The sequence below is a fragment of the Miniopterus natalensis genome, chromosome 18 (assembly GCF_054644295.1).
Source record: "Miniopterus natalensis isolate mMinNat1 chromosome 18, mMinNat1.hap1, whole genome shotgun sequence".
NCBI classification, from domain to species: Eukaryota; Metazoa; Chordata; class Mammalia; order Chiroptera; family Miniopteridae; genus Miniopterus; species Miniopterus natalensis.
The window spans coordinates 40713907-40736577 of record NC_142098.1 but is presented as its reverse complement, the minus strand read 5'-3'; the positions used below and the strand labels follow the sequence as shown (position 1 = coordinate 40736577).

Below are 22671 nucleotides of genomic sequence, written 5' to 3'. Positions count from 1 at the left end.
GGGACTAGCATTTTGACAGCGCAGCTTCACTGAAAAGGAGGCAGGACACTCAGGAGGAAATTACCTCCCCGCTCCCCCGGGAGCCGGGAGCACAGGAGCTGGGGGGCAGCAGGCGGCCTGGGCCTGGCCGAGCTCCCGGGGAAGGACGACTGTGCTCCCTGCACCCCGGCCGTGCGCGGCCCCCACGGCGCCACCCTCAGGGCGACAGGGCCGGAGCCTCTACACCCAGGAACCAGGCAAACGCCACAAGTCAGGGCTTTGGATAAGACGCTAATTTACTTTTTACAGCTGATTTTCCAATAGATCGCTGTACTCTCATGTGAGACACCAGTGTGCTCAGAGAATCAGGATATTTCTGGAGAAACTACGCCAGGTGTCACCTGAGAAAGAGAAAAGCACTTGCTGGGTCCACAAAGGATTTTTTCTGTGTGTGTTTTTTTTAGAATAATTTTTATTTCAATCCGTCCCCAGTTCTTCCTGATATGCACCCCTTTATCCAGGTATTCACAACACACTCGGTGTCTGAGCGAGCACACGACCGCCAGGGAATGTGCTGAATGGAAGCGGGAAGAAAGTCCCCATGAAAGTGGACAGAGCTGGCAGCCGAGCACAGGGCTGGGCCCAAGCCCGTGACGGGGCTCGTAGCCGCTCCTCACAGGGCTGAGGAAAGAGGGGCCCCATCCAGGGAAATCAGTTGTGCACAGAAGTGACATGAGCACAGTTTACTTTTGGAGAAGCCTCCCGAGCAACGGCCCGGCCTCTCCCTGCACCAGCACCCCCCCCAGCAGACAGTCCCCAGCATGGCCCACATCTGCCCCCAGGGCCCCCGGGCGTCCTCAGGGGCATTTCCCAGGCTCCACCGAGCTGAGCAGCGGGTTGGCTGTCCCGTGTGTCGCGTCGGCTGCACTGTGGGGTCCTCGCCGACTGGGCCTCTCCTGAAGCAGCAGCACCCCCAGGCCCACGAGGACCAAGCCGGCCACAGCCATCCGGACGAGATTCCCCCCCGTGTAGTCCTGGGTGCTCGGGGCTGGAGGTTGAGGACAGAGGTCACAGCGGTCAGGGCAGCACCGAGTCACCCAGCGTCCCTGAAGCCTCTCCAGGCCCCCCGACTCCATGACTGGGTGGGACCCTCGGCACTCAGCCCCGGCCGCGGGTTCCGCACACACACCTCTCTCGGCCTCCAACCTGTTCTGTGACGGCCCCAGGCCACGGGCTGCTCCTGAGAACCAAGCGCACAGAGCCGGGGGCGGGGATGGGGGGCGGGAGAGGCCCCTCCTCCACCCCCACGAGCCTGCAGAGCTAAGCACCCCCATCTCAGTCCCTGAGAGGAGCGCCCTCGGTGCTGGTCTTGTGCGTGTTGGGGACACGAGATGAGCATCGGGCTTCATTTGTCCCGAGGTCGGGAACACGAGCCAGGGCAGGGCTGGGCCTACCCCTCAGGCCCCCACCTCACCAGCTCCTCGGGTCTCTGACCCGGATTATATACGAGGGTGTTGTCCTCACCGCCACCCAGGGGACGGGCCGAGTCACACCCCGTCCTGGGGTTTCCCTGCGAGGCCCCCTCTCCCAGGAGGTCGCATCCAGAACTGACAGGGAGTCTGAGCTCTGGGCACGATTCTCTCCTTTCTGCTTGGGGACACTGAGGCCCAGACAGGGAAGGGCGTGTCCATGTCAGCGTCTCCAGAGGAGCCTGAACCCCGACACGACTCAGCCCCTGTCCCCCACGGGCCCACCCACCCCTCCCCAGAGCCCCTCGCTTACCCCTCTGTGGGCCTGACTCCAAGGTGGGGAGGGGCCGATCCTCAGAGCCTCCTGGGGATCAGGATGGGGGTGACTGACAGGGCGGCCTCCTACCCCTTGACCCAGCTCAACCCATGGATGGGACAGTAACGGGACTCACCTGAGACCAGGAGCTCCAGGGGGTCACTGGGCTGTGAGCACGTCTGAGGCCTGTACCTGTCACAGCCGTAGCATCTGAAGGTCCACCTGTGGCTGGGGGTCACGGGGCCCACGGGGAACAGGGCCTGGGACTTCCCACTGGGCTGTGGCTGTGAGTCCAGGGTCCAGGAGAGCCTGTGGTCTCCTTCCTTAGTCAGAATGAACCTGCCAAATCCCTGCCCTGAGCCACACTGGAGGGTCACGTTCCCTCCTGAGGCCACCACGGGGCTGGGCAGGGCCGAGAGGCTGGGTTTGCTGTAGGCTCCTAGGAGGGGGGAGACAGCGAGTTAGATGGGGTCACACCTCCCTCACGTCCCCCAGGCCTGGGCTGTGGGAGGGGGACACCCTGAGAGCAGACCCCCTTCCTGAGGGCAGAGTCTGAGGCTGGGACCCCTGGGTGTCCTCTCACCTGTCACCACCAGCTCCAGGATGTCACTGAGCTTTGACCTGCCTGAGAATCTGATATAGTAGCAGTGGCATCTCCCCGCGTCGTGCTCTGTCATGTGTGTGATGGGGAACTTGACCTTGTCCCTGGGCCTCCATTTAGTCTGTGTTTTCCAAAGCACCCGCCTTTCTTGTCGGAACATACAGAACTCCTGGGCTTCCATCGTCCCCCGACACCAGAGGGTCACAGGGCTCCCGTAAGGGACCACAGAGCCTGGCTCAGCCCAGACGGTGGGTTTTGGGGGGGACCTGGGAAGAAACCGGAGGCTGCATTGCAAAGACCTCCACCCTCACCCGCAGCTCAGCCCGAGGCCCTCCTGGTTTATCGCCTCACCCCAGGGCCTCTGTGCTGCCTCCTGAGCCCAGGGGTGGGACATGGAGCCTGGGGGACTCACCTGCCTGCACGCGGGGCCTCTGGTCCAGACTCAGCCCTGGAAGAGAGTCCCCGTGACAGGTTTGCACCCGGACGTCTGAGCTGGTCCTCTCCCGTCAAGGCCCCATCCACTCAAGCTGCCCACCCCCGAGATTTCTCACCAACGGGGGCTGTGAGCTGCTGTGTCCCCTCCCCTGTCCCTCCCCAAGTCCACAACTGACCGAGGCAGAGAAGGGCACAGAGGGCGGCCATCGTGGCGTCTGCTCTGAGCCTCCTGCTCCGCAGATGGACCAGGCCCTGGGCCTGGAGGACAGAGTCGCACAGGATGTGGCGGGTCAGGGGCCGCCGCCCTTCCGCTTTCGCAGCTGGGGACCCACAGCCAGGGGACGGCCCCTCCTGGGCCCGGTCTGGGCTTCCCCAGGCGAGGGCTCCTGGCCCCAGAGGACCAGCCGTGGCCTCTCCCCTCAGGAGCCTCTCGTGTGTTCCCCGGGCTCTGCCCGTGGTCTGAGCCGTGGGTCCTGTGACGGCAGCTTTGCATTTACTCTGCTCGTCTGGTCGCTGCTGTGCGTCCATCGGAAACAGGCGGCTCCCAGCGAAGATGCGACAGCGGAGCTCTTGGCGGTTTACCCTTCAGTCGGGAAAGTGAAGCTCAGAAAGGCAGCTGCCTTTTCACCCAGCGACCCCAGCTTGGGGACACATCCTAAGACCCCCGAGACACCCTCGGAGAGCAGAAACGCACCCTTGTCTCCAGCCCACCCTGGCTCCTCAGGGTGCTCGTTTTTAAAAGGCTCTGCTGAGCGGTGTCCCAGTGGCTACAGCATTTGTTTTAAAAATAATTTTTTTTAATCCTCAAGCAAGGATTTTTATCCATCGCCTTCCAGAGAGAGTGGAAGGGAGAGGGAGGGAGAGAGAGAGAAGCAGCGACGTGAGAGGGACACAGCCGCTGGTTGCTTCCCAGGGGCCCGGGGCCGAGCCTGCAACCGGGGGACGTGCCCTTGCCCGGGAATCAAACCCGGGACCCTTCAGCCCGAGGGTCGGTGCTGTATCGGCTGCGCCAAAGGTTCTGGGGGCCACAGCACGTCCACCACTGTCCCCGGGCGAGGGCCCTGGTAGGGTCATATCCAGGCCACCCGTAGTGTTCCCCGCCTCTTTTATATTACTCGTTCCGTGTAAGCATTGGTGCCACCGGGTGGTTTAATGTACATTTTCCTGATGATTTATGAAGCTCAGGGCCATTTATTTTTTATTTTATTTTTTGCACTTAATTACATTTAATTTTTTAATTTTTAAAATTTATCTACTGTTGAAAGTATTATTTAAAAATATTGTTTTCTTAACCCTGCCCTCAAGGATATTCTCCCCCATTGATTTTTGGAGAGAGTGGGAGGGGGAGAGAGAGAAACATCGATTGGTTGCCTCCCACGGGGGGCCCGGGGATCAGACCCGAAACCCTGTGGTGCCCGGGCCTAGGCTCTGACCACGGAGCCACCCGGCCGGGCCGGCGCAGCCCCTGGGCATGTTGCTGACCCCTTGGGGCCGTCAGCTGCCTGTGAAGCTCCCTGCAGCCGCGTCGCAGGTCCCCACACGATCCTCTGACCCGAGCCCCGCCCTGTCTCCCTCGGCGTCGCCAACGTCCTGTGTCCCCCGCCCACCGTGTGGCGTCCTCTCCGCTCTCGCCGGCGCCCGGAAGGGACAGACGCTCCTGATATTAGTGGGTTTCAGTGTGTCCCTTTCCGCCAAGTTCATGGTCTCGTGTCCATTTGCGTAAAGATTGTCTTCCACGAGCTGGTAAATAGTCTCTGGTTTCTCCCCTTTGTTTTTGCAAAAGAAACCGTGACTGGTTCACTTTCCCCTTTTGACCTGTGCCCGGCTGACCCCGATTATTGCACGTGGCCCGAGGCGGTGAGCTCACCCCGTCGCACGGGCTCGCCCCCCAGGCCAGCAGCAGGCGGGGAAGCACCACACCCGCCACCGCCCTGCGAGGGTCTGTCGCTTCAGGTGACGCCACACGACGGGTCCCATCTGGACTCTTCCCTGGCCCCGGACGAGGGGTCTCTGCTCCTCAGTTTCTCAAACCTCTAAAACTTCCATGTGCTTTGAGAGGCTGGTGTCATTTCCCCGCGTCTCAGGCAAGAGGAGCGCTCAGCACGTTTGTGGGGGTGGCGCTGGCTTCGGGTGAGGTCGAGAGGAGGTAGGTGGGGTGTCCTTCAGCCCTGCGGGCGGTAGTGTCACAGCTGATGAAGTGTCTGCATTTTACCGCCTTCTAACTGGACTCCCGGGAATGTCATTCTGGTCTGAATCCTGAAGAGGCTCCGCAGTTTAGGGCAGGGTGACACCGGAGACAAAGGTGCTCTGGAGACGCAGAAATGACAGAAATCACTGACCCCAAGGAGAGGGGGAGACCCTGCTGCGCACAGAAGCAGGTCGGGGGGAGCTGTGCGGGGAGCTGTGCTCCAGGCCGGGGCACGAGCCGAGCTGCCCGTGGGCAGAAGCACATTCCCCACCAGGGCTCGGCCTCCCACCCGGGACCAGCCTCCCCCCAGCCACAGCCTCCCACCCGGGCTCAGCCTCCCACCCGGGCTTGGCCTCCCACCCGGGCTCGGCCTCCCCACCCAGGCTCAACCTCCCACCTGGGATCAGCCTCCCCCCAAGCACAGCCCCCCCAGGGCTCAGCCTCCCCACCCGAGCTCAGCCTCCACCCGGGCTCAGCCTCCCCCCTGGGGTCAGCCTCCCCACCCGGGTACCTGTCTCTGAGGGCACCTCGGCATCTGCGGTCAACAAGGCAGGGAGGGGTCACCCCTCACACCCCCGAGGCAGCGGTCGTGTCCACCCCCTCCCTGGGCTCTGAGCTCCACGCCCTCGCCCCTTCTGCAGGTCACCGTCCACGCCAGTCTCTCAAACCTGCATTTCAGAACCTGCCCGTTTTCTGCTCAAAATCCTTCCCTGGTCCTCACTGTCTTCAGGGTAAATGCAGCGTCTTATTGAACAGACGGCTGTTCCTGATCATCCACCTGGGGCCCTCCAACCTCAGCTCTCGCTTCTGCCTCCCTCACCCAGACAGGGACCGTTGGCCCGTGAACACACAGGGACACACAGGGACACACAGGGACCCACAGGGACACACTCACACTCACACTCACACACACACTCACACTCACACACTCACACACACAGACACTCACACTCACACTCACACTCACACACACACTCACACTCACACACTCACACTCACACACTCACACACACTCACACACTCACACACTCACACTCACACTCACACACACACTCACACTCACACTCACACACTCACACTCACACACTCACACACACTCACACACTCACACACTCACACTCACACACACACTCACACTCATACTCACACACTCACACTCACAAACACACACTCACTCACACACTCACACTCACACACTCACACAGACACTCACACTCACACTCACACACACTCACACACTCACACTCACACACTCACTTACACACTCACACACACACACTCACACTCACACACTCACACTCACACACACTCACTTACACACTCACACACACACACACTCACACTCACACACTCACACTCACACATACTCACACACACTCACACACTCACACTCACACACACTCACACCACCTGCTGCCCCTCCCCGGCGCCTCCGGTCTGCTTTCCTGGGGTCCCATCCACTACCAATCCCCCCCAGACCAAAGCGGAAAGCCCAGGACGGGGAGTGACTGAGGGGCCTATGCCGGTCCCTCCTCTGCGCGGGTCTGAGGCGGCCGAGGGCCCTGCGAGGACCGTGCGGTAAAGCCACCGAGCCCCTCGGGGACCCCTGAGGGACACGCCCGATTGGAGCTCAGTTACTGTTGAGAGTGTATTTTACTCGCACATGTTGCATTTCTCTCCTTCGTGTGACCTTCACATTAACACTGACCCTCACAGCCCCTTCCTACGTGTTCCTTTGGCCTAAAGACGCCACTGAGCCTCCACCAGGTGGGGGCAGGGCCACGACCCGCCGCCGCCTCAGCCTCTTCCTCGGTCACGGGCTCGCTGTGCCTCTGGGGTTCCCTGGATCGTTCCTTCCTCTCAAGACTCTTCTCACTCCCACCTGCTAGGACTCCGCCTCTTCAAACAGCCTTTCCCTCACCCGGGGTCTAGGCACGTCCCCAGGTCGTCTCGGGTTTTCTCTCCTTTCTCCTCTCTAAGTAAAGTGCTGGCAACATGCGCCCCAGAATCCCCACATTCCGCTAAGAAGAGTCCCCCAAACGCAGGAAATGGTCTCCGGGACCCAGGATGAGTTTCGGGTTCTCCTAGAAACCCCGGCGGGAAGCAGGGGAGCAGCAAGTGTGTGCTTAGGGGCGAGTCAGGCACAGAAAGTAAACGGTGCGTGTGGGAGGCTGGGAGCCTGTGGGGGGTCAGGGTGGGAAGAGAGCCTGGGCCCTGCCCCCTGAGCATCAGTTCAGAGCAGGCAGGGGGCCGGGGGTCAGAGGAGACCCCAGGCCTGGGCTGAGTCGCCAGAGGGACGGAGCCCCCTGACCCTCAGGATGGAAAACCCCCGACCAGGCCAGGGCGGGGCGGCCCCTGGCTGTGGGTCCGCGGGGGGACCCGGAAGGGCGGCAGCAGCTCCTGACTCGCCACATCCTGTGCGTGTCTGTCCGTCGGGCCCGGGGTCTGGTCCATCCGCAGAGCAGGACACTCAGAGCAGACGCGTGATGTCCACCCTCTGGGCTCTCCTCTTCCTGGGTCAGCTGGGGACACGGGGAGGGGGCAGCAGTCGGGACGGGGAGGTTACTCCCCCTGGTTCCTGGGGAGCCTGGGGCCCGGGCGGCTCCAGCGGACTAGGCCCCGGGGGAGAGACCGAGCGCCCTCGGGGCCAACCTCTCCCGGGGACTCTCTTCCAGGGCTGAGTCTGGCGCCGAGGCCCCGCGTGCAGGCAGGTGAGTCCCCTGGCTCCGTGTCCCCCCCTGGGCTCAGGAGGCCGCCCCGAGGTCCCGGGTGAGGCGATAACACAGGAGGGCCTGGGGCTGAGCTGGGCTGAGGCCGGGATGGTCTTTGTAACGCAGCCTCCGCTTTCCTCCCAGGGACCCCGCCCAAACCCACCATCTGGGCTGAGCCAGGCTCTGTGGTCCCTTATGGGAGCCGTGTGACCATCTGGTGTCGGGGGGCTCTGGATGCCCAGGAGCACTGCCTGTATACAGGAGACAGTCCTGCAGACTTGGGCAGACAGAAGCCACGGGAGTGTGTGAACAGCACCAAGTTCTCCATTAGAGCAAATTATGGAGGAAGATATTACTGTCAATATGACAGCCCTGCCGGCAGGTCAGAGCCCAGTGACGCCCTGGAGCTGGCGGTGACAGGTGAGAGGACACTCAGGGGTCCCAGCCTCAGGCTCTGTCCTCAGGAAGGGGTCTGCTCTCAGGGTGTCCCCCTCCCACAGCCCAGGCCTGGGGGACGTGAGGGAGGTGTGACCCCATCTAACACTCTGCCCCCTCCTCTCCTAGGATCGTACAGCAAACCCAGGCTCTCGGCCCTGCCCAGGCCCGTGGTGGCCTCAGGGGGGAACGTGACCCTCCAGTGTGGCTCAGGGGGGGAGGGATTTGACAGGTTCATTCTGACTAAGGAAGGAGATCACAGGCTTCCCTGGACCCAGAACTCAGAGCCACATCCCAGTGGGAAGTCCCAGGCCCTGTTCCCCGTGGGCCCCGTGACCCCCAGCCACAGGTGGACCTTCAGATGCTACGGCTATTTCAGGAAAAGCCCCCTGCAGTGGTCTGACCCAAGTGATCCCCTGGAGCTCCTGGTCTCAGGTGAGGGGCCCCTGACCCCGTCCTTTCTGAGCATATTCGGCTCAGGGTCCTGTCCCCAGGAGCCATCCCAAGTTGCATGTGGGTGATGGGCTCTGGGTGGTGGTCACTAAGCAGAGATCTGCCCCTCAGGGGCCCTCTCACCTCCCCCCAGTTCTCCCCATTAGCTGGGTGTGGAAGGCGGCAGGTGGGCTGGGGCTGAGTCTTTGGGGCCCCAGAGCAGACGCAGGAGAGTCTGAGTGATCTGTGGGCTCCGGGGTCAGCCCGGCCTCCACCCCCCTTTATTCTCATTTCTAGGACTCGCTGGGGGCCCCGGCCCTTCACCCACAGGGCCCATCCCCACAGCTGGTGAGTCACTGAGCTCTGCTCAGAGGGGCCAGAGCACCCAGGAAGGTCCTGAGGGTCTCCCAGGGGATTGACTGTCCCCAGATAGTCAAGGAAGGGGTGTGACCCTGCAGCTGGGCTCTCAGTGCCGTGAGGCTGGCAGGTGACAGGTGGGCGGTCATGGCAGAGGGAGAGGTTGGGGCCCTGGCTGGTGGAGGAGAAGCTGGGATCTAGTGGGGAGATGCAGCCCCACCCCTCACCCCCATCCTGACCCCCAGGAGGCTCTGAGGATCGGCCCCTCCCCACCACGGAGTCAGACAAGCAGAGGGGTAAGTGAGGGGCTCTGTGGGGAGGTGGTGGGCGCGTCCATGGGGGACAGGGGCTGAGTCATGTGGGGGTCCAGGCACCTCTGGAGTCGCTGACTTGGACACGCCCCTCCCCGTCTGGGCCTCAGTGTCCCCAAGTGGAAAGGACAGAATTGTGGTCCAGATTCAGGTTTCCTGTCAGTTCAGGCCCTGACCCCCTGGGAGAGGGGGCCTTACAGGGAACCCCCAGGACGTGATGTTAGGGGGACTGTCCCCTCTGTGGCAGAGACTGTGACACTGTACAGGGAGGGACAGGCAGGACAAGGGTCCGGGGCATCCAGGGCCTTCCCTCAGCTCAGGCTCAGCTCAGAGGAGGAAGGGGGGGGGGGGTGAGACCTGGTCCAGTTCTGGGCTCTGCTGCTCCTGCTGTGGGGCCAGGGGGGCCCTTCTCCTCTCTGAGGGTGGGGTTCGTGCCTGGTCGCCCCTGGTCCCATCCACCCACAGGCTGCTGTGAGATGAGGTGACATAAGGGGCCTCACAGAGCTCAGGAGGCAGGGCCCCCGGCCCAGGGACCTGCAGGGTGGAGACAGATCCCAGGAGGGACACGGAGTCCACCCCACACCCCTGCCCCTCCCCCGCCCCTGCTGTGCTGGGGGAGGGTCATAAGGACGGACCCTCAGCTCCCGGTGGGACAGGAACCGGTCCCTGCAGATGAGGGGCCCCGAGCACAGAGCTGGTGTCCCCCTGGGGGAGCATGAGGACAGCCCAGGGAACCCACAGCCTGGATTCCAGCCCAGCCCTGCCCCGTCCCTGCTGGGTGACCTGGGCCAGGTGACTAACCTCTCTGAGCCTCAGTGAAGGGGGGTGGGGCCAGCACTCCCTGGTGCACCAGGGCTGTGAGGTTAGAGATGAAGGACGGACCCAGCATGTGCCTCGCACACAGTAGGTGCTCATTAAATGGCATCACTGGCTCATTCGTATCACTCGTGTCCAAGGTCTCAGTTGGAACCTGCCCGTCCTGATCGGGGTCTCAGTGGCCCTCATCCTGCTGCTCTCCCTCCTCCTCTCCCTCCTCTTCCTCGCCCTCCGACACCGGCGTCAGGGCCAACGCAGGACGTCGGGTGAGTAGGGAACAGGGGACCTGGGTCCCAGGGGGGAGAGGGGCTCAGAGCACCTGCCCAGGAAAACCTAACAGATGGAGAAGGTCAGTGAGGAAAAGATTTCTCCAGAACCTCAGGTCAGCCAGTGTGGAGAGAAAATGTCTCACGAGCACACACTTAGGGTCACGCCCCATCGTCTCCCCTCTCATGACACACGAACCGCGCACAAGTGCTGAGGTTCCCTTCTTTCCTGGGGAATCACACGGGGAGGGGCCTGACCCCCCAGGGCTGAGACTGTCCCCTTTGACCAGCCCAGGGACAGGGTTAATTCCTGGGTTAGTGTCCCACCTGGGAAGAGGGAGGGTCTGCAGCCCTGAGATCTCAGGGGCCCTGCCAGGAGACACCCCCCTGTTCTGCCCCAGCAGATGCTGCCATGAAGGACCCAGAGCCTGGGGACAGTGTGGAGCTGGACCCTCAGGTGAGACCCCTGCTCCTGTCCAGGCCAAGGACCTTCTGTTGCCCAGTTTAATCCAAAGGACCCTCCCTGTCCCCACCTCACCTGGTTCTCAGCAGTGTCCACCCTGACCTCTGCTGGGCACCCAGGTCATCCTGCTGTGCATCACTCCTCCTGGTTTCCTGTGACCTCACAGCCCCTCCTGCATGGTCCCCTCTGCTGGCCCCTCGTCCTCTGCCTGACCTTGTGCAGCCCAGGTCTCAGGAGGAGGCCTCAATAAGTGAATCACCTGCAGGTCCCAGCCTCCCCTTCATTCATTCACCCAGCAGATGGGACGGGCTCCCTGTTTACCGGCTCCACTCAGGAGCCACTGTGCAGCTCTGAGCAACAGCCTCCACCCTCCTCGGGCTGACCTGTGGGTGGAGACACCATGCAAACAAGCAGACAGTGTCCTAGAGGGCAAAGTGCTGTGACGGAAAGTAAGGCAGGAGGAGGGGACAGAGTGCATGCAGGGGACACAGAGAACAGCAGGGGCAAGTGCCCTGAGGCAGGACACGCTTCTCAGGAAGATGGGCCATGAGGCTGGAGCCAAGTGAGCAAGAGATGGTGTTAGGGTAAGAGTCAGATCCTAGAAGCATCCAGAGGCCCCAAGGCCTAGGGAGTCCCTGCAGATTCCATCGGGAGAGTGACCTCATCTCTTTGAAGTGAAAATCATCACCTGGCCACATGTGATAACTGCTGGAGGATTTCCACAGTGGAGTCCAGGAGACGCTGTTTGTCTCACTCTCTCCAGCAGAACAGGCAGGACGAAGATCCCCAGGGAGGGATGGACGCCCAGGGGAACCACTCAGGATCCAAACTCAGGCAGGGAGTGGCCACCTCGCCTTCCTCTCTGCCAGGGGTTTGCAGGACACGAAGGGCAGACAAGCAGACAAGGACAGTGGGTCCCATACTCTCCAGACATCCAGGCTCCCCAACCCCAACCACGTTTCATCCCTGTCTCTCCCCCTGCTCCAGGCGGATGCATCCCACACCCCCCAGGAGGTGACCTATGCCCAGCTGAACCTCTTGGCCCTCAGACGGGAGACAAGGGCACCCCCTTCCTACCCTGATGAGCCCAGCGTCTATGCTGCTCTGGCCACCCACTAGCCCAGCAAGGACCCAGACCCCACACTCCAGGGAGGGGGCCTGCAGGGACCCCATGGGAGCTGCCCCCACGGACACTCAGCTTGTGACCTCAGTCAGCCTGGAGACCCAACCTTGACCCTCAGGATCTCCTGGGCCCCTCTCTGTGTCACCTGATTCTACCGTCAGAGATAACCAATATCCCTACATTTTGGAAATGAAGCGATAGACTTCTCAATAATCAATCTGTGAATTTAGAACCAAACCGGAAGTGAATGTTTAGATGAAATGATAATGTAAATATCACACATCCAAGCTATGAGAAGAGAAAATTAAAAACCGTGAATGAATATATGTGAAAATAAAAAGTCTTAAAAGAATCAGTGGCCTACGGTATTATATGAAGCATTTGGCCGTGGTCGGTGTGGCTCAGTTGGTTGGAGCGCTGTCCCCTGCACCCGCTGTGGCAGGTTCCATCCCCAGGCCGGGCACCAGGGCTCCCCTTCTCCACACCCTCCCAGCGCTCGTTTGTTCCTTTGTGGATGTGGCCTTTGTGACAGGTGTGAGCTGACCTCTCATGGTGGTTTTACTCTGCCTCTTTGGTGATTAGTGACACTGAGCATCTTTTCACATGTCCATTGGCGTGTGCATGTCCTGCTGGGGAAGTGTGTATTCAGGTCCTCGGCCCATTTTTGAATTGGATTGTGTGTCTTACTGTTGAGTTCTGTGAGCTCTTTATATCTTGTGGATATTAGTCCTTCTCAGATGGGTCCTTGCAGACATGTTCTCCCTACGGCGGGCTCCCTTTCCATTGTGATGCTGGTTTCCTTTGCTGTGCAGGAGCTTCGTGGGTTGATGGAGTCCCATTTGTTCATTTTTTCCTTTGTTCTTAGAAACATATCCTATGACCCCTGAGATGCCAATCAGAAGGAATATATGCCCACTAGGACCACAACGGTGTTGTTGACCATAGTCAAGGTCAGGAAACAGCCCCAGGGCCCATCAGCAGGCGAGTGGATAAAAGGCTGTGGGTCGTTCACACCGTGGAGTCCTACGCGGCCATGAAAAAGCAGGACCCCTACCCCTGTAGACAGCACGGGGGACCCCGAGAGGATTCTGCTCAGAGAAAAAAGCCGGGCAGAGAAAGACGAGGATCCCAGGACCGCACTTATAGAACCAAATAAACTGACCAATGAAACAGACCCAGAGGCCTAGAAGCAGGGAGCAGGCTGAGGGGCCTCAGGGGAGGGAGAGGGGCCAGGAAGAGAGAAACCAAAGAGCTTTCGGGGCCCATGACACAGACAACAGGCTGGTGACGGCCTCGGGGCAGGAACCCGGCGGGTGGGGCGATGTGGGGAGAGGAGGGAGGGAAGCATTTGTAATAAGCTCAGCAAGAAAGGTAAAAGAATAAAATAAAAACGAGAAAAGAACCGCGAAGCGTCCGGGAGGTGAACACAGAGGGGGCGATGCCCTTCACGGGGAGCCTCGGAGCTCATGTGATGACCCCAAGAGGTGCTGAAAGTCTGACCACGAGTCGGGGAACTGCGGCCCCTTTTCCAGGAGAGTAAACGCATCAGGGGCAGGAAATGCCGTGGGCTCCCTGCCCGGACTCTTCCTCCAGTAAATGTGCATTTTCTCTCCCCATCCTGGTTGCCTTTCTGTGATGAAGCCCCTTCTGCTCTCACCCCTGTGGTTTGAGGGTCCATCGCACATGGCTGGTTCGGGCCCACACGCCTAAGACCTCGCGCCCTCCCCACTGGTATGTGATAAAATGCTCTTTATTTCTAATCCCCGCAGTGCCCGCTGGACATGGCCCACTCAGCTCAGAGGAGCGAACCTGGGTTCAATGACTGAATAAACGGGCGAAGTGGGATACAAGCCTGGGAAACAGAAACCCAAAATCCAAAATGATGCCAAAGCCTGTCTGGACCCACAGCCCCTTCTCTGGTCACCAGCGACCACCCGAGTCACTTCCCAGAGCTGTCACCATGGGGCACGAGCACATGGTGTTTGGGGCCAGCCGGGGGCTGCTGCCTCTGAAGAACGGGCCCAGAACCCGCTGGGCGGTGGGATTTGCCAGTTTCTGAATTTATAAAACAATATATGAAACGGAATGTCACCCAGCCGCAGGAAAGGGAAATCCTGCCATTTGCAACAACACTGATGAGCCCCGAGGGCGTTGTGCCGGGAGGCAAGTGGGACAGATACACACGAGCGCTGAACGAGCTCACGTGGCACCTAAACAGGCCAAAGCGATTCATTGTCTCTCAGCATCTCCCCCTCCTCTCTCAGAGGGGAAACTGAGTTTGACTCATGCACAAGAAATGACCTCAGTGAAACAGCAAACCCAGACCTCGCAGGTTTTCTTCTCTTCTCGAAACGCAGACTCAAACTTTCCGCTCTGGGTTTTGTTTGGCAGGAGAGTAGAAAATATAAAAGCCCTGCAAGACCTAATAGATACCGGGGCTGGAGAAATTTCTCATTTCTTTTCAATGTTCTTTTCTGTCGCTGCCATTTTGTACGTCAGCTCGGCCCAGGAGTGTTCCCTGAGTCCCAGGAACAGAACCGACGCTGTGGGTTCCTCGGCAGCGAGCGCCGTGGGCGTCTCCATCTGACGGGGACTTTAGGGACAGTCGCGGGACAGCTCAGCGGCGAGGCTCCCGCCAGGCCCTCGGCACCTGCTATTTTTAGGGTGAGAAGAGCTGGTCGCTTTCCTGTGACAGCACCTCGCGCCCTGTGCACCCCGAGGCGCGGGACCCTGAACACCACATCCTGTGCACTCGCCTCTGAGCTTCACTTGAGCGGCTGGAACACGAGCCGCCGAGAGCTCTGCTGTTTAACCTTCCCCCGAGGCCACCCCTTCCTGGCGGGGAAAGCGGGAGCCTGAGGACTTCAGAGCTGTGCTCACAGCAGCCACAGGCCAGGCCGGGCCACCCGGTCAGAGGAGGCCCCGCCGCCCCCCCCCGCCCCGGCCGGGACCAGGAATGTGCATGTGCACCTGGGGGCCATCTTCAGACCACGGGCCACCGCCTCCCCAACTCTGCCCCACTTGCCTGTCACCCTGAGAGGAGGTCAGTTCAGCCCTGGGCCCTGGACAGCTCCTCCGTCCACAGGCCGCCAGGCGCGTCCCTTTTCTAGTGTCTCCTGAATTTTATACCAAAGGGGCGTGTACACGGGAGCTGACGACTCACATAGGCCTCGTGCAGAGCGTTTTACGGGCCTGGGTTTCTCGTTGAGCTTCACTGCAAGTGTGTGTTAGTCTCAGGAGACGGGGAGGAGCCCAGGGCCCGTCGGTGGCCTCGGAAAATCTCATGCAGACATTTCATGCCTGTGGTGTGCTTAGCACCAAGGACACGTCCAACAGGAGGAACTGGAGCTTGTCTCAGAGGAAGTAACAGGACCAGAGAGTTCATTTTAGGTCCAAAACCAGAGACCCTTGGGAGCGGGGGAGTAACGGAGCTGAAGACAATAGCAGGACAGCCCCTCCGTCGAGGGGTCGAGCCCCCCACGCCCCTGGCATTTCCCTCCCAGGAAAGGGCCCGAGTGCCGGGAGCTTCTTCCCCGACGGCTCCCAAGCCCATGTCGAGAACGGGCCAGAGCCTCAGAAGGGGACACATTCCTGCGCCCCAGCCCGGGTCCCGGAGGAAGGATGTGAACCCCGGCTGAGGGTCCAAGCGCCGGGGCCGAGGAGCCTGAGAGACGCGAGCGACGAGATGACCCTGAAGTTTCCAGGGCGGGGAACTGCCCCTCAGCTCCCACTCTCCAGGGAAAGGACCTTCTGGGGACATTTTCAAACATGTCACTAGCTGGAAGCATCTCTGGTTTGTGTTTAAATATTGACAAGCGGGCTCTAAAATTTACAGGACAAAGAAAAGAGCTTAAAGAGCCAAACAATGCGGAAGGAAAACAGGGGGGACTCCCAGGGTCACATTTCAAACCTCACGGAAACCTCCTGAGACGAGGGGCCTGGGGGCTGGCGAAGCAACAGGCGCAGAGATTAATGCAACAAAACCGATGCAGGCGCTGGCGGCAAACACGCGCACAGCATGAGGCGGCGTTTGCACAATCGAGTATTTCGCAGCTGCGTAATGTTATCGCCCGAGGCCCGCCAAACAAATCTCAAGAACAGAGGTGGAGAAACAGACCCCCCAATGCAGTCAACTCAGGGTTGGCAATGGCGCTCAGGCAAACCAAGGGCGAAGGTTGCTCTTCCCAGCAAATGTCGCTGGAAAACTTGGACACCAAGGCTGTTTGGGGGCTGGTTGTGGAAGACGCCAGTCAGCACTTGCCCGAGGGCACCCACCAGTTCCCCCGTCACTTGGGCCTGGAGCCTCGGCGGGTCCGACCCTGCCAGGCCTGGGAGCTTCGGCCTGGACATTTCAGCCATTCTGGGTGTGTCTTGGGCCCAGGCTGTGGGCTGACGTCCACTTTCTCATGAACCATGAAGCCGAGGGGCAGTTCAGGGACAGCGTACGGGGCGGTCAATGCGGGCAGGTCCACGCCAAAGGACGCGCTTGTTTTCCTAAGCTTCCTGCCGGCATCACAGAATTTGTACAAATTTCTCAAATGTGCTCAGAACCAGTCCCCGGTCTCATCTTGGCATCAAAAATACCTTCTCGGGCTGTTTCACTCTGTGGTTTCCTCTCCACTCTCTTGTGGGGGGTTTATGAAAAACATTTCTTCTGTTTATTGTTTTTGAATTAACCAAATTTTCCACTACGTTGGTGACTTGGTAGAGATTTGAAGACACCCGTGTTTCCATAAAGCTATAAAGATATTTTTCCACGTTTGTTTTTGTTTTTTGCTAAAAACAAGTAATGGGTTTGCTTTGTACATCTTGGCCTGTAGCCCGTCGACATCGGTTACTGTAAATGGCGTGAGGCAGGTAAGAGGCTCGCCTGTTCCACAGACTCAGCCACCCGGCCCAGCAGCAGGCGAGGGAAGGACCGAGATCTGCCCACTGCCCGGGGAGGGTCAGTCGTGCTCCAGGCGACACCGCACGCGGGCTCTGACCTGGGCTCTTCCCTCTGCTCCACTGAACGAGGGGTCTCTGCTTCTCAGGTCCCCCAAACTCCGACCTCTCCATCTGAGCCTGGAGGCCGGGTCTCCATTCCTCATGTCTCAGGGGGGTGTTTGCAGCACATTACGGGGGGGGGGGGGGCACCACTGAGCCACAACGGAGGGGATGAGATCAGGGGGAAGTAGGCTGCCCCGGTGTCCGCCAGGCGTTCAGGATGTGGCAGTGCCACTCTCGACATTGAAGTGCGTGCCATTGTCCTGCCACCTTCCACCAGGCACTCCATGGACAGGGAGTGGCTGAGGGGCCTCTGCCGGTCCCTCCTCTGCGCGGGTCTGAGGCGGCCGAGGGCCCTGCGAGGACCGTGCGGTAAAGCCACCGAGTCCCTCGGGGACCCCTGAGGGACACGCCCGAGTGGAGCTCAGTTACTGTTGAGAGTGTATTTTGCTCTCACATGTTGCATTTCTCTCCTTCGTGTGACCTTCACATTAACACTGACCCTCAGAGCCTCTTCCTACGTGTTCCTTTGGCCTAAAGACGCCACTGAGCCTCCACCAGGTGGGGGCAGGGCCACGACCCGCGGCCGCCTCAGCCTCTTCCTCGGTCACGGGCTCGCTGTGCCTCTGGGGTTCCCTGGATCGTTCCTTCCTCTCAAGACTCTTCTCACTCCCACCTGCTAGGAATCCGCCTCTTCAAACAGCCTTTCCCTCACCCAGGGTCTAGGCACGACCCCAGGTCGTCTGGGGTTTTCTCTCCTTTCTCCTCTCTAAGTAAAGTGCTGGCTACATGCGCCCCAGAATCCCCACATTCGGCTAAGAAGAGTCCCCCAAACTCAGGAAATGGTCTCCGGGACCCAGGATGAGTTTCGGGTTCTCCTAGAAACCCCGGCGGGCAGTAGGGGAGCAGCAAGTGTTTGCTTAGGGGCGAGTCAGGCACAGAAAGTAAACGGTGCGTGTTGGAGGCTGGGATCCTGTGGGGGGTCAGGGTGGGAAGAGAGCCTGGGCCCTGCCCCCTGAGCATCAGTTCAGAGCAGGCAGGGGGCCGGGGGTCAGAGGAGACCCCAGGCCTGGGCTGAGTCGCCAGAGGGCCCGGAGCCCCCTGACCCTCAGGATGGAAACCCCCGACCAGGCCAGGGCGGGGCGGCCCCTGGCTGTGGGTCCGCGGGGGGGACCCGGAAGGGCGGCAGCAGCTCCTGACTCGCCACATCCTGTGCGTGTCTGTCCGTCGGGCCCGGGGTCTGGTCCATCCGCAGAGCAGGACACTCAGAGCAGACGCGTGATGTCCACCCTCTGGGCTCTCCTCTTCCTGGGTCAGCTGGGGACACGGGGAGGGGGCAGCAGTCGGGACGGGGAGGTTACTCCCCCTGGTTCCTGGGGAGCCTCGGGCCCGGGCGGCTCCAGCGGACTAGGCCCCGGGGGAGAGACCGAGCGCCCTCGGGGCCAACCTCTCCCGGGGACTCTCTTCCAGGGCTGAGTCTGGCGCCGAGGCCCCGCGTGCAGGCAGGTGAGTCCCCCAGGCTCCGTGTCCCCCCCTGGGCTCAGGAGGCCGCCCCGAGGTCCCGGGTGAGGCGATAACACAGGAAGGCCTGGGGCTGAGCTGGCCTGAGGCCGGGATGGTCTTTGTAACGCAGCCTCCGCTTTCCTCCCAGGGACCCCCCCCAAACCCACCATCTGGGCTGAGCCAGGCTCTGTGGTCCCTTATGGGAGCCGTGTGACCATCTGGTGTCCGGGGGCTCTGGATGCCCAGGAGCACTGCCTGTATACAGATGACAGACCTGCAGACTTGGGCCGACAGACACCACGGGAGTGTGGGAATGGCACCAAGTTCTCCATTAAAGCAAATTATGCAGGAAGATATTACTGTCAATATGACAGCCCTGCTGGCAGGTCAGAGCCCAGTGACGCCCTGGAGCTGGCGGTGACAGGTGAGAGGACACTCAGGGGTCCCAGCCTCAGGCTCTGCCCTCAGGAAGGGGGTCTGCTCTCAGGGTGTCCCCCTACCAATGGCCAGGACTGGGGGATGTGAGGAAGGTGTGACCCCATCTAACGCACTGTCCCCTCCTCTCCTAGGATTCTACAAAAAACCCAGCCTCTCGGCCCTGCCCAGCCCCGTGGTGGCCTCAGGAGGGAACGTGACCCTCCAGTGTGGCTCAGGGCATGGATTTGACAGGTTCATTCTGACTAAGGAAGGAGACCACAGGCCCCCCTCGACCCGGGACTCACAGCCACAGCCCGGTATGAAGTCCCAGGCCATGTTCCCCGTGGGCCCCGTGACCCCCAGCCACAGGTGGACCTTCAGATGCTACGGCTATTTCAGGAAAAGCCCCCTGTCGTGGTCTGACCCAAGTGATCCCCTGGAGCTCCTGGTCTCAGGTGAGGGGCCCCTGACCCCGTCCTTTCTGAGCACATTCGGCTCAGGGTCCTGTCCCCAGGAGCCATCCCAAGTTGCATGTGGGTGATGGGGTCTGGGTGGGGGTCACTTAGCAGAGATCTGCCCCTCAGGGGCCCTCTCACCTCCCCCCAGTTCTCCCCATTAGCTGCGTGTGGAAGGTGGCAGGTGGGCTGGGGCTGTGCCTTTTGGGGCCCCAGAGCAGATGCAGGAGTGTCTGAGTGATCTGTGGGCTCCAGGGTCAGCCCGGCCTCCACCCCCCTTTATTCTCATTTCTAGGACTCGCTGGGGGCCCCGGCCCTTCACCCACAGGGCCCATCCCTACAGCTGGTGAGTCACTGAGCTCTGCTCAGAGGGGCCAGAGCATCCAGGAAGGTCCTGAGGGTCTCCCAGGGGATTGACTGTCCCCAGATAGTCAAGAAAGGGGTGTGACCCTGCAGCTGGGCTCTTAGTGCCGTGAGGCTGGCAGGTGAGAGGTGGGCGGTCATGGCAGAGGGAGAGGTTGGGGCCCTGGCTGGTGGAGGAGAAGCTGGGATCTAGTGGGGAGATGCAGCCCCACCCCTCACCCCCATCCTGACCCCCAGGAGGCTCTGAGGATCGGCCCCTCCCCACCACGGAGTCAGACAAGCAGAGGGGTAAGTGAGGGGCTCTGTGGGGAGGTGGTGGGTGCGTCCATGGGGGACAGGGGCTGAGTCATGTGGGGGTCCAGGCACCTCTGGAGTCGATGACTTGGACACGCCCCTCCCCGTCTGGGCCTCAGTGTCCCCAAGTGCAAAGGACAGAATCGTGGCCGAGATTCAGGTTTCCTGTCAGTTCAGGCCCTGGCCTCCTGGGAAAGGGGGACTCACAGGGAACCCCCGGATGTGATGTTAGGGGGACAGTCCCCTCTGTGGCAGAGACTGTGACACTGTACAGGGAGGGACAGGCAGGACAAGGGTCTGGGGCATCCAGGGCCTTCTCTCAGCTCAGGCTCAGCTCAGAGGAGGCCTCGGGGGGGTGAGACCTGGTCCAGTTCTGGGCTCTGCTGCTCCTGCTGTGGGGCCAGGGGGGCCCTTCTCCTCTCTGAGGGTGGGGTTCATGCCTGGTCGTCCCCGGTCCCATCTGCCCACAGGCTGCTGTGAGATGAGGTGACATAAGGGGCCTCACAGAGCTCAGGAGGCAGGGCCCCCGGCCCAGGGCCCTGCAGGGTGGAGGCAGATCCCAGGAGGGATACGGACTCCACCCCACACCCCTGCCCTGTCCCTGCTGGGTGACCTGGGCCAGGTGACTAACCTCTCTGAGCCTCAGTGAAGGGGGGGTGGGGCCAGCACTCCCTGGTGCACCAGGGCTTGAGGTTAGAGATGAAGGACGGACCCAGCACGTGCCTCGCACACAGTAGGTGCTCATTAAATGGCATCACTGGCTCATTCATATCACTCGTGCCCAAGGTCTCAGTTGGAACCTGCCTGTCCTGATTGTGGTCTCGGTGGCCCTCGTCCTCCTCCTCTCCCTCCTCTCCCTCCTCTTCCTCGGCCTCCGACACCGGCGTCAGGGCCAACGCAGGACGTCGGGTTAGTAGGGAACAGGGGACTTGGGTCCCAGGGGAGAGAGGGGCTCAGAGCACCTGCCCAGGAAAACCTAACAGATGGAGAAGGTCAGTGAGGAAAAGATTTCTCCAGAACCTCAGGTCAGCCAGTGTGGAGAGAAAACGTCTCACGTGCACACACTTAGGGTCACGCCCCATCGTCTCCCCTCATGACACACGAACCGCGGACAAGTGCTGAGGTTCCCTTCTTTCCTGGGGGATCACACGGGGAGGGGCCTGACCCCCCAGGGCTGAGACTGTCCCCTTTGACCAGCCCAGGGGCAGGGTTAATTCCTGGGTTAGTGTCCCACCTGGGAAGAGGGAGGGTCTGCAGCCCTGAGATCTCAGGGGCCCTGCCAGGAAACACCCCCCTGTTTTGCCCCAGCAGATGCTGCCATGAAGGACCCAGAGCCTGGGGAGAGTGTGGAGCTGGACCCTCAGGTGAGACCCCTGCTCCTGTCCAGGCCAAGGACCTTCTGTTGCCCAGTTTAATCCAATGGACCCTCCCTGTCCCCACCTCACCTGGTTCTCAGCAGTGTCCACCCTGACCTCTGCCGGGCACCCAGGTCGTCCTGCTGTGCATCACTCCTCCTGGTTTCCTGTGACCTCACAGCCCCTCCTGCATGGTCCCCTCTGCTGGCCCCTCGTCCTCTGTCTGACCTTGTGCAGCCCAGGTCTCAGGAGGAGGCCTCAATAAGTGAATCACCTGCAGGTCCCAGCCTCCCCTTCATTCATTCACCCAGCAGATGGGACGGGCTCCCTGTTTACCGGCTCCAGTCAGGAGCCACTGTGCAGCTCTGAGCAACAGCCTCCGCCCTCCTCGGGCTCACCTGTGGGTGGAGACACCATGCAAACAAGCAGACAGTGTCCTAGAGGGCAAAGTGCTGTGACGGAAAGTAAGGCAGGAGGAGGGGACAGAGTGCATGCAGGGGACACAGGGAACAGCAGGGGCAAGTGCCCTGAGGCAGGACACGCTTCTCAGGAAGATGGGCCATGAGGCTGGAGCCAAGTGAGCAAGAGATGGTGTTAGGGTAAGAGTCAGATCCTAGAAGCATCCAGAGGCCCCAAGGCCTAGGGAGTCCCTGCAGATTCCATCGGGAGAGTGACCTCATCCATTTGAAGTGAAAATCATCACCTGGCCACATGTGATAACTGCTGGAGGATTTCCACAGTGGAGTCCAGGAGACGCTGTTTGTCTCACTCTCTCCAGCAGAACAGGCAGGACGCAGACCCCCAGGGAGGGATGGACGCCCAGGGGAACCACTCAGGATCCAGACTCAGGCAGGGAGTGGCCACCTCGCCTTCCTCTCTGCCAGGGGGATTGCAGGACACGAAGGGCAGACAAGCAGACAAGGACAGGCAGATGGACAGTGGGTCCCATGCTCTCCAGACATCCAGGCTCCCCCAACCCCAACCACGTTTCATCCCTGTCTGTCCCCCTGCTCCAGGCTGCTGCATCCGACACCCCCCAGGAGGTGACCTACGCGCAGCTGGGCCTCTTGGCCCTCAGATGGGAGACAAGGGCACCCCCTTCCTCCCCGTCAGAGGAGCCCCCAGATGAGCCCAGTGTGTATGCTGCTCTGGCCACCCACTAACCCAGCAAGGACCCAGACGCCAAGCTCCAGGGAGGGGGCCTGCAGGGACCCCAAAAGTCATGGAAGCTGCCCCATGGACACTCAGCTAGTGACCTCAGCCAGCCTGGAGACCCGACTTTGACCCCCAGGATCTCCTGGGCCCCTCTCTGTGTCACCTGATTCTACCGTCAGAGATAACCAATATCCCTACGTTTTGGAAATGAAGCGATAGACTTCTCAATAATCAATCTGTG

General features: G+C 60.8%; 2 protein-coding genes across 2 annotated transcripts; one reads left to right on the top strand and one right to left on the bottom strand.

Moving 5' to 3' along the window:
- Positions 1 to 836: 836 nt before the first annotated feature.
- On the bottom strand, positions 837 to 3019 carry LOC148091117 (leukocyte immunoglobulin-like receptor subfamily A member 5). Its single transcript, XM_087827064.1, has 6 exons — positions 2977 to 3019; positions 2774 to 2813; positions 2348 to 2631; positions 1901 to 2203; positions 1169 to 1219; positions 837 to 1027 (listed from the first exon to the last, which is right to left on the bottom strand). The coding sequence occupies exons 1-6, from the start codon at positions 3005 to 3007 to the stop codon at positions 837 to 839; spliced, it is 900 nt and encodes a 299-aa protein (XP_087683190.1). The 5' UTR covers positions 3008 to 3019.
- Positions 3020 to 7474: 4455 nt separating this feature from the next.
- Positions 7475 to 22438, top strand: LOC148091116 (leukocyte immunoglobulin-like receptor subfamily B member 3). The gene is made up of 9 exons (XM_087827063.1): positions 7475 to 7505; positions 7664 to 7699; positions 7844 to 8119; positions 8264 to 8569; positions 18961 to 19263; positions 20707 to 20829; positions 21232 to 21284; positions 22057 to 22214; positions 22288 to 22438. The coding sequence occupies exons 1-9, from the start codon at positions 7475 to 7477 to the stop codon at positions 22436 to 22438; spliced, it is 1437 nt and encodes a 478-aa protein (XP_087683189.1).
- Positions 22439 to 22671: the final 233 nt, after the last annotated feature.

Bases quoted from the DNA above. Each gene is read 5' to 3' on its own strand.
- LOC148091117 (XM_087827064.1), bottom strand. From the start codon at position 3,007: ATGGCCGCCCTCTGTGCCCTTCTCTGCCTCG. The intron at 2,204-2,347 runs GTGAGAGGACAC...CCCCCCTCCTAG, and splicing joins CCTGGAGCTGGTGGTGACAG to GAGCCTACAGCAAACCCAGC. The intron at 1,220-1,900 runs GTGAGTCCCGTT...CTTGGTTCTCAG, and splicing joins CCTGGAGCTCCTGGTCTCAG to GAGCAGCCCGTGGCCTGGGG.
- LOC148091116 (XM_087827063.1), top strand. From the start codon at position 7,475: ATGTCCACCCTCTGGGCTCTCCTCTTCCTGG. The intron at 20,830-21,231 runs GTTAGTAGGGAA...TTGCCCCAGCAG, and splicing joins GGGCCAACGCAGGACGTCGG to ATGCTGCCATGAAGGACCCA. The intron at 22,215-22,287 runs TGGGTCCCATGC...TGTCCCCCTGCT, and splicing joins AAGGACAGGCAGATGGACAG to CCAGGCTGCTGCATCCGACA.